We start from the raw sequence: 15,407 nt of genomic DNA, 5'->3' as shown, positions 1-15,407 counted from the left end.
TGTCATTTGCAATGACGTGGATGGAACTGGAGGGTGTTATGCTGAGCGAAATAAGTCAATCAGAGAAAGACATGCATCATATGACCTCCCTGATATGAGGAATTCTTAATCTCAGGAAACAAACTGAGGGTTGCTGGAGTGGTGGGGGATGGGAGGGATGGGGTGGCTGGGTGATGGACACTGGGGAGGGTATGTGCTATGGTGAGCGAGCGCTGTGCATTGTGCAAGACTGTTGAATCACAGACTTGTACCTCTGAAACAAATAATACATTATATGTTAAAAAAAAAAGAAGATAGTAGGAAGGGAAAAATGAAGGGGGGAAAATCAGAGGGGGAGACAAACCATGAGAGATTATGGACTCTGAGAAACAAACTGAGGGTTCTAGAGGGGTGGGGGGTGGGGGGATGGGTCAGCCTGGTGATGGGTATTAAAGAGGGCACGTTCTGCATGGAGCACTGGGTGTTATGCACAAACAATGAATCATGGAACACTACATCTAAAACTGATGATGTAATGTATGGGGATTAACATAACAATAAAAAATTTTTTAAAAAAACTAATGATGTAATGTAGGGTGATTAACAACATAAAAAAATAAAAATTAAAAATAAAAGAATCTTTAAAAAAAAAAAAAGAGGATGATAGCACCTACGTCACCAGGCGTTGTAGGGGAAAGGCTGAGATAATTTACCTAAACACAGCGACGCACGCAAACCCCTCAAAACGTCCACGATCAATATCACTGTCCCTATGGGGGTGCGGGCAGGGGCTCCACTCCTCTGCTCTGCTCCTGACAAACGGGGTGAAGCTCTCTGAGGCAAGGAGCTTTTACTGACTGTGCAGACCATTCAAACACTCTGGAGTAATTTGGATTTTTCCCCATTTCCATATTCTGTGACATTCTAGCTTCCCTCTCTAAAGCATATTCCGGTCTCAGTTTAAAAGGCCTCGAAACTGAGCTATCACCAAACATTTTCGCAGGGCTCCGAACGACCGCTTGGGGAATTTCTCCGCTGAGCGCAGCACCGTCCACCTTTCGCGCCAGAGGCCCGCCTTTTATAGCGACGTGATTACGTCACCTCGTCCCCGCGTGCGCAAAGATGGTGGCGTGACCACGCCCAGGCCTGTGCTGGGACCCAGCATAGCAGGCGCCTTTACGGATAAGGTCCGAGTGCGACTGGGTGAGTGAAGTCCCACCGCCTTACGGACGGCCCGGTGGGTGCCCTGACTGTCCGAGAGCAGCGTAGGTGCTCGCAGGGCCGGTGAGGAGGGTGTTGTTAAAGGGGGAAGAGCTGGGATGAGGAGGAAAGGTCGTGAGTCCTCTGGATATAAGCAGGGAGTTAGAGTGGTTGCAGGGTTGAGGACTCTGAGGCCGTGCAGATCTTTGGTTCGAAAGGCAGAATTTATCTTGGGGTTTGTCTGGAGTGCTGATGGCGGGCGTTACGGAAAAATAAGTTACCGTGGACTAACTTTCCGAGATTTCCTTGACGCTGCATTCGAAAGGGGGAGGAAGGCGGTGACGATTGGTCCGTGGTGATCTTAGAGGATAAGTATCTGTAACTAGATCCTTGCCGGCAAGCTGGCGAGCGATTGCTGTCCGCGGTGCTGAACGCAAGACACTGGTTCCTTTAGAAGGAAACCCGTTGAGGGCAGGGCAGTGTTTCCTTGCCCTTGGCTGGGCTCAGTGCCCTACACCTCCATGTATGTGCAGTGAAGGAAGAGCTCAGTCTATCAGCGCTGGACGCTCAGAGATTAGCGACAGTGTTTAAATCATAAAATTTAGGAAAGCCAGTGCTTCGCTCCAGGAAAAGAATTTCATTCCTGTTTTTTCTCCCTTAGGACAATCACCTTCAGCTTTTGCACGCAACCAGATGATCTGCCTTCAGGCTCTGAGCCTTCAAAGCACTTCACTTGATCTTTATCTATATTGGCCCAAGTTCTTCATTCAAGGTGAGCTTGCTCATGTGCCGTTAAAATGGACTTTCCTAAACTCCCCAAATGGAAGTCCTGAGCACCCAGGGTAAGGTGAAGAGACCAGTTGGGCTTTTCCCCGCCAGTTATACATGAAAAATACTTTATTTGGAAAAGAGATGATAGAACTGGGCAGTCTTCCAATAAAGGAAAGACCATGAGTTTCCAGTTGGTTCTTACACTTGTTTGCCTTTCTATGTGTGTGTGCACATGCATAAGGGATGGTATTCCTGTGTTGAATTTTACAGAGTGGATTTTTTTCTTTCTGTTGATTCAATAAAATGTTTACTAGACTTAGTACCAGCTACTTGTTTGTTTTCAATTCAGATTAAGGTTAAAGTGTGAGGAAGTTAAGAGGAGGAAATGTGAAGTATGTTGAGTTTACCTGATTCATGGTGTTTTTGGCTGCATCTGGCATACGAAAAACTGCATCATAAATAAAAATGGTTTTAAATGCATTCTTTCACTTTATACATTATATCTCAATTTTTATTTTTCTCTTCTGAGAGAACCAATGGGTTGAGGTAATAAAACAATCAACTGCTGTAAAGCTGAGGACATTAAAGTAACTTTAAATGTTTTTATTATTTAGCAGAAAGCTTATAAGGCAGCTTTGACTAAAGATGACGTCCTTGTTTGCTCAAGAAATTCGCCTGTCTAAAAGACATGAAGAAATGTAAGTTTTTTTTTTTTTTTAAGGCTTATCTAAATGAATAAATTGTACTGGCTTTGTTAGTGAAATATTGTGTGCACAGAAGACTTAAGTCTGAAAGTGTGTCATTTAAATTTTCTGACACTTGAGAGATTTTGGTGTTAGGGAATGTCACTGTCTCTTAAGAATAACAAAGATTAAAAGGTACATTCTCTTCTTACAATTCTTACTATTATCTAGATAAATTCACCCTTCTCACCTTTCTAGGTTTCTCACTGATATTTAATGGACTTCTGTACACCTCTTACCCAGGGCAGGCTCCATGAGTATGTGACCTGTGTACTCACAGTCCCTGTACTTGGTTTAATGCTCTTGTTGCTGTCTTGAAATTTCTAATAGTTTTTTTGTTAAAGGAGCCCCACATTTTCACTTTGCATTAGGCCTTGCAAACTACATAACCAGTCCTGCACTTATACTTGATATTAACCTTCTCTACCTCTTTCTGTGGGCTCTCATGTTTTCCTTTAATTAATTACCAGGCCCTCTTCCTTGGCTTTCTAAGATCTTCCCCTTATAAAAATGTTGAAATTACTCAATTTTAATTCTACCCTCAAGAACAGCCCTCTGAAACATAGCATTTCTTAAGAATCTCCACAACTATCTGGAAAGTGGTTAGACTGTTATATATATCACATGTATTTTTTTATCATCTGACATTTTTTTAATCAATCATCTAAGGGTACCAAAAAAACTTGTAAAATGAGCATTTGACCAATGAGAAATTTTTAAAGTATATTATATATAAAAAAAAGTAGTTTGATAATTTACTTACAACTTTTTACATCTTTCTTCAATTACTGTTTCACCTTGTTGTGAGTATGCATACATACACACAGCCTCTCACTCATATATGGAATCATCATCTTTCTCTTGGAAAAAGAGGAAAAAAATATTTTTATTGCTTCTTCAAACATATGGAAGTTTAGCGCAATTCTAAATGTGTAACATGAGATTCAGGGGTATTGAAGTGTTAAGCAGAAGGTTTCGTATAGCAAGTTATATCAATGTATGTGTGTGGGGAGGTATATATAAGTATGTGTACAAAGGGATATGTATTACAGTTTGCATTTTCACCAAAAATTAAAACATGTTTTTAACACTCTAAAATAATTGCAAAGACCATAGAGGCTAAAAAAACAGAAGCATGTACTTACGATAGATATGTTAATGAAAATAAGAATAATTTTACCCAGATTTAAGACTTATTGAACTATCTAAGTTTTCCAATGTCTTACTAATGGACATAATAATTGGTTTCCAAAATAGGTTGAACTTGAAGTGAGGTACAATTAAGAAATAAATTTTTTTATGTTAGTCAAGCAAAAAATGTACCCTTTTAAGAAAAACTTTATATAATCTTCATTTTTTTCTAGAGTATCACAAAGATTAATGTTACTTCAACAAATGGAGAATAAATTTATAGACGAAAACAAGGAAAAGGCATCTCAGATGCAAGCAGCTGAGACTGCTTTTAAAAGGAACCTTGGTCTTTTAATGGTAAGTTTCCATGACTTAAGTATAGAGATTTTTTCCCCACTTTTGCAAAAAAAGGTTTTAAGTGAATTTCATAATTTTGATATATATACTTTGTTTTGAGTAATAAATACAATTAATGAACTACCATCTAGTTTTCAAACCCATGTTAGTTGGATATGTTGCATATGAATTCTTTTTTAAATGAAAAAATAAAAGGAAGTTTGTTTAACCTAAGTGTTTTTAATCAACCAGAAGAACCAATGACCATAGAAGAAATTTAAAGGTCACCTTTGTGCAAGAAGTAATAAATACAAGATGTAACTTTCCATCTTCCATCATCTTTTATTTATAGGGAGATCCTAAAACCCTATGAAGTACCTATAATGTTTTTAGATCCAACTCAAAACTATTTAACATCATAAAAACAAGAACAATTTGATTTTGCCCTACTGGGGCCACAGTCAGCACGTAGAATTCATATCTAAGATAACAGATTTCCCAGATCTCTCTTGATAGTGATGGAGGAGGTGGTCAAAGTATGTGATTGCGCAGGGCCCCACCATTTGGCCAATGTGCCCATTTGGAGTAAAATCATATGTGTAACATTTTTGGCTGCTTGCTATACTTTGCTTCCAGAATTGTATGGCTTCATCCATAATTAAAACCCTAAAGTTTGCTTCCACTCAAGCTTCCAAGAGATCCTATGACTAAAACATTTGGGAGGAAGGCTATATTATTTAAGTTATAAAGCAGTGTTTTCAGTTTTTTATTGTTAAATATTTTCATCGATAGGCATGATATAGTTATCTTATGTAGTCACTAGAGGATAAAGGAAGAGGAAAATTCAGTTATCTTCTCAGCTTCTGGCAGTTTGATCCACAGTAATTTAAGTCACAGCCATAGTGCTACCAAAGCATTCTATGTTGCCATATGTCTTACTTGCCCAATGGTGTTTGCAATATTTATTTTTAAATGGAAATATATAGGATAATCTGGAATTTGCTGTGAAAAGTCAGAAAAACTAAATTAGAAGCCTTGAAGGCTTGATCGCTACTTACCTGCAACAAGTACAGGTACTATTTGGATTTTTCAATTATCTTCCTTTTAGTGAGCAAGTATTTGGTGAAAGCCCAGAGGGGCCTTACTACTGAGCTAGTTCTGAGCAGAAAGTGGAGTTAACAAAATAATTCAGAGTTCTTTACATCAAATAGCTAACAGGCTTAACTGATGACATAAGGTTGTCACACACAACATATGAGACCTTAGTTGATCGAACATTAAGTTATGTGGAATCCTTAGCACTTTAGAAGTACGTATTAAAAAAAAAAAAAAAAATCACTGAAAGCTAGAATATCCTAACAAGTCTGAGAAGGGAAACTAAGCTGGAGCTGTATTTGAATAGGCAGAATGCAAAATATTCCACTGCATTCTTACAGAAGAACCAAGACCAGAAGAATGAGTAGCCCTGTTAGTGTCCATGGGACCCTGAGCTAACTGGCTTGTAAAGTTATGGGAAACAAGGTTGGATATGTTTTGTGAGACCAAGTGAAGAAGTTGAGACCTGATATATAGGCATAATACAGTACTAAAAGTGTTAGAGCAAAAGAAAAATAGAGACTTATATAAGAAGCATATGGGTATTTAAGAAAGATTCATTTCCTATTTAGATGCAATGTGATTTGCAGAATGGAGAGATTAGATTTAAGGAGAATAGCTAAGAAATCATTGCCATATCTGGAAGGAAGATAATGAACCTAGTTTTATAGTCATTAGAAACAAGTTTGGATGGTGTTTTTTCCCCGGATTATAAAAGTAATATATTCTCACTGTAAAAAACTGGAAAGAGCCAAGATGATGAAATAGCATACTTTCCATATCATCCCACCCAGCTTGAAATTAATGTTTTTGTATATTTCCCTTTAGTCTTTTAGTAAGCATTTACTGAGCTCTTATATCCCAGATACAGTGCTTGCTGTGAGACAGGCAGTCTCTTCCCTTTTTTTTTTTTAAAACATACTTTGAATACTTGTATATGCAATTTTTTTAATCCTGCTTTCCCTCTTACTATTTTGTTTTAAACTTTGGAAATAATTTTAAGGGCTGTACCATAGAGGTTATCATGAAAGTGACCTAAATAGGACTTGATCACAGAATTTTCAGGTGGGAGAAACTTTAAAAAGCACATAGATTAGATTTTCACTTAAGGCTTTAATTTTTTTTTTTTTTTAGCATAAAAACTTTTTTTCAAAGATTTAAAATAGGTAAAAGTGGACCCGCTTTGGCCAAAGGCCCATCCATTCAGCCCCTCCTTGCCTGTTCTATTGTGATCTAAGGGATGGTGAAAACCACTGACTGCGCTGATCTCCTAATTTAGAGAAGAGGAAACCGTAAAGTGACTACTCCTAATACCCCCTCCCTGTCAAGAACAGGTTCAGTTACATCAAGATATGTACTTAGGTACAGAATACACTTTAAAAATGGTTCCACTGAAACTTGGAAACAATCCTATAAAGATACTAACAAAATAAGTATAAGCTCTATTACCATCCTTTATTTGACCTATTTAGATGCTCTAATATAAGAAACACTAACATGGAGTGAGCTTTAATTTTTGGGAAGTAAGATATAACCCTAGTATTTTTAACTGATAAGGCCATATACTTAGCAAAGCCAAAGTTGTTTAAAACTAGTATATTATGAGTTGAGTAAAATTAACAGATAAAATGTAACCATTCAAAAATCTATAACGATCCTATATATACAAATGGAAAATATGAAATCACATTCACATTAGCAATGAAATTATAAAATACTTGGGAATGCTCTAAACAAGGAATATGCATGATTAGTATAAAGATAATTCTTAACTTCAATGGGAGATTTAAAATTTAAATGGAGACACATGCCTTAATCCTGATGGGGAAACTATTATTTTTCTAAAATCAGTAGTCACAGTGTTATTTTTAGATTTAAAAATAGCTCCACCAAAATCTGCATCTAACGCAACAAAATTTCTCTAAATGTATTTGGAAAAATAAAAGAATGTTTTAAAAATGGGAACAATAACAAAAAGACTAATCCCAAAGGTTCAAGCATAATAGTAAAAGAATGGACATGAATTTAAGTAGTGAAGAAAACTCAAATTGAGGGTTTAGTCAGTAAATATCACAGATGATAATGGATTGTTAGTTTCTGCTAGTTTCCCTATTACATTAATAAAATAAAATGTGTCTGCCTTTTAAAAACAAACATGATTGGTACAGATTTGGAAGAGAAAGAGAATTTTGTTTCTATAAATACTTCCATGAGGTAAACTATCATCTGTTTGACCTCTTTCCCCATCCCACCCACCCCCCACCAGCAAAATTTAGTTTAACCCAAAAAGGCAATCTTGTGGCAGTGAGCATCACCTCATGAGGAAGCTGGACAAACATTCCAGGGTGAGAAAGAATGGGAGTGTGCCACAGCAGATTAGACATAACGGCATGGCCTGGAGGCCTTCTTGGAGAGGCTGACAGTAACAGCCTTCAACAAACTGCACCCCCCACACCCCACCCCCCTGGCCAGTGACTTACAGGACCCAGTCTCTCCTCTTTCCTCCTCACACTCCACACTTTCTCCAATTCAGTGAAGAGCGAGTTTAATGAATGCGTAAGGGTTCCTTGAACCAATGACCCTGTATCTCATGCTTTAGGATCTTCTTTTTTCAATCCCAGAAATTGCCCCTTCAGCAGATTAAAAGATTAAACCCAGTCCAGCTATGGCTGGCTTCACTGTATATATTTACAGGAAGATATATATTGCTGGGTTGGGAGGAAGGGACATGTCTAGGGAGGGGGAAAGAAAGAAATCTCAGTACATGACTTTTTGTGCTCATAGTTTACCTTTCCTAATCACAAGTCAACTCATTTACAGAGGCTGCTGAATCCTGCCATAGAGTAACATTTATATCACCATTCATCCTGGAAACTTGTTTTTTAATTGTTACAAAATATTTCAAACCTATGTGGAAGGAGGAATAGAAGAATGTACTTCCATGTGCTTATCACCCAGATTCAATAATTTTCAAAACACAGCCCATCTTGTTTCATCCACACTCGTCACCTTCACCTGCAGCCCGTCAAATTATGTTGAAGCTAACCATCAGACACCACATTGTTTAATCTGTAAATATCATGTCTTTTTCATCAGTGTTTATCACTCAAAGATAAGGGCTGTTTTAAGTACAATCGCAATACCATGATCCATCTAAGAAATTAACAATAATTCCTCAAATTTTCAGTCAGGATTCAGATCTCCCTGATTAACCTGTTTTTACATTTGTTTGAATCCGGATCCAAATAAAGTCTAGTACGTAATTGATTGATAGGTCTCTCAAATCTCTAAAAGTTCCCTCTGCCTTTTTTTTTCACCCCCTTTTAATTTGTTGAAGGAATTGGCTCATTTCTCCTAGTTTTCCACACTCTGACTATTACTAATTACATTGCTGAGGCATCACTTAGTAAGTTCCTTTGTTCTCTGTAATTCCCATAAATTGACAGAAGTTGTGTTATGCAACAGAAACATAATGCAAGTAATTTTAAATTTCTAGTAACAACTTTTTAAGTTTTTATTTAAGTAATCTCTACACCCAACGTGGGGCTCGAACTCATGACCCCAAGATCAAGCATCCCATGCTCCTCCCAACTGAGCCAGCCAGGCACCCCCCCTAGTAACCACTTTTAATAAAGTTAAAAGACACAGATTAAATGAAATGTATTAAAATTAATTTCATATTTCAAATGTAACTGCTATTCAAAGTTAGTAAATATTTTATGTTTTTTTCCTCACTGAGCCTTCAAAATTCAGTGTGTATTTTACATTTACAGGGCTCCTCAATTCGGACTTATCACATTTCAAATGCTCAGCAGCCACTGAGCCTAATGGATATTACATTAACAGTGCAGATCTAGAGCCCTGATCAGATTCAGGTTCAATGTTTTGGGAAAGAACACTTTGTAATGCCTGGTTGTCTTTCTGGAATGTTAGCAGTCACTGATGATCATGGCCTAGATATGTTCATTAAGGGTTGCAAAAAGTGATATTCAAATTCTTCTATTCCTTCTCATTCAATTGCTGATAATTTATAAGAAGATAAGCGTCCCCTCATCAATTATTTGGTTACACTTCATATAGGAAAAAGCATGATCAGTGCTTGATTCTTTCTCTGTAGTTACTTTTCAAAAATAATAGTTTGGTTCTCTAGTATCCTCCAGAAGTGACCAATTAGACGTTGATGCTCTTAAATACGTCTGTGATTTGAAAGGTCTCGACCCACGTCAATTTGTATTCCCAGTGATGCTCAAATTGTCCCATTTTTACCAAGTGGGAGCCTCCATGTTAGCTCCTGAATGCCTTTGACATGATCTTAACATGCTTTGATAGCTTTCTTTCTTTCTGCTGTGGTATCTTCCAGGCCATCATTTGCTGCTTAGACCTAGAATTGGCCATTGCTCCAAGGAGCCCTGGATCCTTTTGATGGGAATATATGTTTAGAGCCCTTAATCTGGGTTCTAGGGATGTTTATTACAACTTGTTTTTAAAGATAAAATTCATCAAGAGCTCATATCAATAATTCCATTTTGATTACATGATTGTAAGACTTTTAACTTAAAATCATCAATATTTTACCTCTAACTTTTCCCCCCCTCAGACCAAAAATCTCAGTTCCTAAATAATTTTCCAATACTAACATAACTACTCATTTACTCTATCCCATCATAGAGACAGCACTACCAGCAACAATATGATTACGGAGTATGGCTTTCAGTCAGATACTTTTTATAATTCTTTTTGTCCTTGGGGTAGATCTCACTACAGATGCTCAGTCAAAATACTGTGTTCTAAGACCACCTGATGTACTTTTTCTTGATGTGGTTATGCCACCAACTAGATGGCAGTTAGATTTGTTTCCTTTTGTTTTTAATTTTTAGGGATTGCTTTTTTCATTTGTTCTGTAACTGTATAAATTTTTAAATGGTCTAGTGGCAGATCTATAAGACAAGGTAACAAGGTCTGGTCAGGTAAGTCTAGCCTCTCTTCATCTGCTTTTTTTCCTTTTCTCCCCTCATCCCCTTGGGTAATTTTTTTTTTTTTAAGTTTTTCATTTATACTCAGGAAACTTTTGACACCTTAGTCATTTATGTATATAATGAATATTTAAGTGTTTAGTACATGCCCTGCACTTTGTTAGATTCTCGGATGCTTAAAGATTGTATGAGACAGTCCGTACCTTCTGGCAGCATATAGTCAAACAGAAGGTTCTTAATTGGAAGTAATGGGATATAACTCGCTACAGAAGGCAGAGATTTTTCAGTCAGGCTAAGGAATTCATACTTTATCCTCTGTGTAGTGGGTCTCTTTTTTTTTAATCTATGTAAAGACATATTTAAAGTAGTAATTTTAGAAAAACTAATCAATTCCGTATGTGGTTAAAGTAAAATGAGATACAGTCCAAGTACATATTTGTTGAACCAGTGAGTGAGATAATAAGACCACGGCACTGAGAATGGCACGGACAGGCTAGAGGAGACATCCCGCAGGAATCATCTATGGACCTTTTGAATTTTTAAATGTCAGGGAAAAACAATAATTGAAGGTAGAAGATACAGCATAGGTGTCTGGGGGAGTAGAACTCCCACTATTGTACATTCAGAACACTCAGTAGGAATAAGGGGAGTTTAGTTTTATTAGGTTGAGAAATAAGGGCTGGGAAGAAAAGTTATCTATCCCTCTACATTAATAGTTGAAGCTAGATAAGAGACAGTCTTGGAAAGAGAAAAAGTAAGAAGAGGAGGACAGATGTCACAAATCTTAGAAAGCCCACACTTAGGATTAAGAAGAGAAAAAGGAGCCAGCTAAAGAGAAAGAGAAGTAGGAGTCAGAGAGGTAAGCAAAACATCTAAGAAAGTAAAATCTCACTTACGAAAGAAGTTCTCTGGAGGGGTGATAATCCCTTGCCGACAGGCTGTAGAGCTGACTGTCAAGTTACTAACCATAGGCCTGTTTTACCAGGCCACAGATCCCTGCTCATACCTACTCTTTCACTGCAAATCTGCTCTTCTAGGAGAGATAGCCAATATCCTTATTTTCTGGTCTTTAAGAGAAGTGTTTATCATCTTGTCTGCAGGTGCTAGTGGCACCTAGATCTACCACCAACAATAAACTTACAACTGTTCTTATAATGATGTCAGTGGAGCTGTGAGTCTATTGTTTGCTTGATTTATGAGAGTAAAAAACAATTTTCCCAGGACCTTGTAAAAGCTCAGTGCAATCACAGGAGAGTTAATCTTCACTATCTGTCGTAGCATCGGCATCAAAAGCCCTTTAGCGTGCGTCTTGGCCATAAACTTCTGGTCGGGAATAGACGTTGCTAATAGATGGGCTTTTTAGCCCTAAATTGACGGTTTTCCCCTTCAAATCACCTTCTTCAAGACAGCAGGTGCATTAATGGTTGTGCAACTTTGGGGAGTCCCTTTAGGGAATTTCCTGTTTTTCCCTTTTACATTTCACACCCGTTCCTTGCTCCCGCCACGGCCATCTGCTCGCTCTTTTCTCCTGTTCAGCATTGGATTCTTCACACCCCACTCCCACGTCCTTTTCCATCTCTCTCCGTCTGTCCAACAGCCCTGTACTTAGATTGCTCCAATGCTTGTACATGGATCAGAGAACTTTCTCTTTTTGATCAACTCACTGAGCTCAAAGGAGAGACAAAATTTACACGGCCTCCAGCCAAGGCCTCTGTGAACTTGACAAACATAAACAAGCACTAGACAACATAGGTGCCAGTTTGGGGAGCATGAAACAGAGCTCCAGTGTTTCACTCACAACTGAGAGAGTCCTACATTTCTGGGCCTGTACTTCATCCACATATCAAGGTTACATCTTTACCCGGGTAAGCATGAAGTGTGATTACCCCTGCATTGCTACAACCGTAAGAGAAAATGCATACACCCACAAGTCACACTGCAGATTAAAGCACAGGGCTTAAACGTCATCAGCTGCATGATGCACGACCCAGCCATAAAGCTGGCCATCGAGAATGCCCCAAAAGTTGAGTCCTAAAAATCTAGAGTCTAGTGAAAAGGTTCTTGTCCCAAAGTACTGAGGTACCTCACTGACTTTCTTTTGAATATGTGGAGGATTTATGTAAGTATAAAATTAAAAAATAGAATACTGAACAGATGAAATGTGTGACATTAATACACCATTTGCATGATCTGGACTAGAACTCTTCACCTGTAAGGTTAGTCAGCGTGGGGCTGACTATCTGACTGTTTTTAGTATCTGAATATTTGACCGTTTTATCCATCTGGCTGTTCTTATTGGTTTTAGAGCTAAGTTAGTGTCCTGAGCAGTTTTGGAAGAAAGTCCTTTTTGCCAGAATTATTGGCATTTACTATTTTAAATGAAAAGGAAGATCTTGAAAGTCCTACCCACCCCACCCCCACTTTTTATTTTAAAACAAGAAACGCTGCTTTCTCTATTGAAACTGATTAAGTAATGATCAGTCCTCCTATTTCAATGCCCTTCCTTCAGTTCAGACTGAATATCCAGAGAAGAGTTGAGATTTGGGATATAGACGTTGCTATTACAGGTGCCATTTGTATGTGTTATGTAAATACATTTTGTTTCTAAAACACTGATACCTATTATAGGATATAGAAGCAGCAGAAAAGTCTCTACAGACCCGGATTCACCCAATTCCATCACCAGAGGTGGTTTCTCTTGAGGTGAGAATCTTAAAGAACAAACGTATAGGAAGAGACCCCATTCTGTTAATAGTACATTATAAATTAATTGTGGTTATGTGTATTTCCCAGATTTATTTATTCGGTAAAACAAGATGTGTCTGATTGATCCTTACATGTCCACAGTGCTGTGCTTTTTACACAGTAGGTAATTGATAAGCATCTTGATTTTTAAAAATTTATCAAGCAAAAATTTTATAAAGATCCTATATCTTTTCATCTAGAAACACCTATCCTGTTAAACCATAACAGACAGTAGACAGCATGCACTAAATCTTAAGATGACAGCATGCCTACCAAAGTGCTTTTCCTGTTGGCTAACGTTAGCAGTTCAGTCCCTTCACCAAATTTCAACCAAAGCTATTTAAATGCATATTATCATGCAGCATAGTGTGGCTTTTGTCTGTTTTATTTTGCTCAGTTCAAGAACAGATTGGGAAGACTGTTGGCAAAAATAAACCCTATTTGGTATATGAATATATCTGTGATGAAAGAAAATTTACTACATATAGAATAGTTTAATTTTATATTCTTAATGACCTTTTCCAAATACAGTTTTGCTTGCTGCCTAAGCAGGGATGTTGAATAGACTCAAAATTAAAGGCTGAGAATTTGCCCTTCAATTTTCTGTGTCATCTAGAGTAATAAGGAAAGGCAGTGATCAAGGATAGAAAGAACTGTGGTACAAAGTTGTGCCCTGGGCATGTCTTTTTCTTAGTTGAATTCTCCAATACCTTACTCTGGCCTATACGGGGCCCACACAATAGGGGTTAATCCAGCCGTGAATGGTGGAGAAACTCCCAACCACAGGCCTTGGTTGGTATTTTTCTTAGCTAGTCTTGCACAGCAGGATGACCTCTATTTTAAGTGTGTCAGGCTGTTTCTCGGACCACATGCACAGATGGGCAGATATGTAGAACAACTCACAATTTCAACTTTCAGAACTCCTGTACCTTGTTAATGTGCAGAGTGAATCCTTACGTGCTCTAAATGCCATGTAATTCTTTGGCTGAATTCCCCCAAATGAGATTGATAGTGATGATCCAATCTAAAATACCCTCCTAGGATACAGAGCTTTTGGCAGTTTACTTTTCTTTGGCCTCCTTAGGGCAGTCACCCAAAAAAACATCAAAGCTTGTAGATATTATATGGTGATCTTGCCTGAGCTTTTATAGCTTATAGACTTGCTATAGTCAGGCCAATAATACAGTGTCTCAACTTCCAAGTTACTGGAATTAAAAACGGTTACATGATACTAGGATTATTTTCTCCGTATACAAAAAAAAAAAAAAAATTGGGAAGAAATTACATTTTACCATATTGAGTACTCTTCTAAAAGATATACTGGATGCATATTTTAAGTGTTTTTCCCCATATAATTAAGGAGTCAATTTACCTGAGTCCTGTACTATAACATACTGGTTATGTTTCATTTCCTGATCTCATCCCAGGTGAAATCTTTTTATGTCAGTTAAAAAGCAGTTGTTCATGCCTAATCATTTCATTGTAATAATTTTAGTATGGGTAATCATATGGTATGGAATTTGGAAGAGTAAACAAAAACATTTAATGATTGTAGCCATAAGTGATACCACTGGTAATAATCACACGGTTGGCCACAAGAGGGCGTGTAAAATCACAATAAAATCCCATAACCTGTAATTCTGCCAGGCTCTGGTTTTACTGAGAAATTTGAAAATTAACACTAGTAAGTAGCCAGATTTCTTTCTAAAATTAACATAAAATATTCTGTAGAGGAAGTGCATTCTACGTATATGTGTGTATGTACACGCACACACACACTTCAGTGAATAAACATTTAGACTATTATGAAGAGCCAAGTTCAATTGCTTGATATGCTTTTTTACTTTTGGATGTTGTTTTTTTTCCAGACTCTTTACTGGGCATCAGTAGAAGAATATATTCCCAAATGGGAACAGTTTCTTTTAGGAAGAGCACCATATCCTATCGGTGTTGAAAATGAAAATGAAGCAGAAAATACCGTTCAGAATGAGGCGCAGTGATAACTTCTTCACATACTCTTTTCAAAAAAATCTGTTTAGTACAGCTGAATATTAAAGAATATACGGGTCATTTCGGGTACCTTAGGAATCGAATATGTTCATATTGTCCCATTACCTCCTCAATGACATGAAGATAGGAGAATCGGCTGACAAGTCTCAGGTTCTATCACTTTGAGACCTACTATTATTTCAGGGTCACGAATTTGCTTTCTGCCAATCCCATGGAAGTGTTAAGAGCTAATATTGAAAAGTGGACTGTTTATTCAGTAAGTCACTAAGTGTTCTGTGTGTCATTTTTTTAAAAAAAAATCATTTATTGTCATTCTCATCTAAACAGTGAATACTGGTTGTTCTGATTTTACATTTTCTAGAATTGTTTTGGTTATTTTTTTATGGGGATCGGGTTCAGCACAGGATCCCAGTGGCTGTTGGCC

General features: G+C 37.5%; 1 protein-coding gene across 3 annotated transcripts; it reads left to right on the top strand.

Annotated features, from left to right (window-relative positions):
- Positions 1-1,070: 1,070 nt before the first annotated feature.
- On the top strand, positions 1,071-15,043 carry CEP15 (centrosomal protein 15). 3 transcript variants are annotated; one of them, XM_036065556.2, is made up of 6 exons: positions 1,071-1,182; positions 1,841-1,951; positions 2,568-2,648; positions 4,058-4,181; positions 12,857-12,931; positions 14,842-15,043. In XM_036065556.2, exons 3-6 carry the CDS (start codon positions 2,596-2,598, stop codon positions 14,971-14,973), a joined length of 384 nt encoding a protein of 127 aa, XP_035921449.1. In that variant the 5' UTR covers positions 1,071-1,182; positions 1,841-1,951; positions 2,568-2,595; the 3' UTR covers positions 14,974-15,043. The 3 variants fall into 3 exon arrangements, with proteins under 3 accessions (XP_035921449.1, XP_035921448.1, XP_077932577.1); XM_036065555.2 differs by having other exon boundaries at positions 2,565-2,648; XM_078076451.1 differs by lacking the exon at positions 12,857-12,931 and having other exon boundaries at positions 2,565-2,648.
- Positions 15,044-15,407: the final 364 nt, after the last annotated feature.

Source organism: Halichoerus grypus, chromosome 1, assembly GCF_964656455.1.
Source record: "Halichoerus grypus chromosome 1, mHalGry1.hap1.1, whole genome shotgun sequence".
NCBI classification, from domain to species: domain Eukaryota; kingdom Metazoa; phylum Chordata; class Mammalia; order Carnivora; family Phocidae; genus Halichoerus; species Halichoerus grypus.
Note: the sequence above shows the minus strand (reverse complement) of the source record. Positions and strands in the feature narration are given on the sequence as shown.

Coding starts and splice junctions, on each gene's coding strand:
- CEP15 (XM_036065556.2), top strand. CDS start 2,596: ATGACGTCCTTGTTTGCTCAAGAAATTCGCCTGTCTAAAAGACATGAA. Junction 4,182..12,856: donor GGAACCTTGGTCTTTTAATG/GTAAGTTTCCAT, acceptor TACCTATTATAG/GATATAGAAGCAGCAGAAAA. Junction 12,932..14,841: donor CAGAGGTGGTTTCTCTTGAG/GTGAGAATCTTA, acceptor TTTTTTTTCCAG/ACTCTTTACTGGGCATCAGT.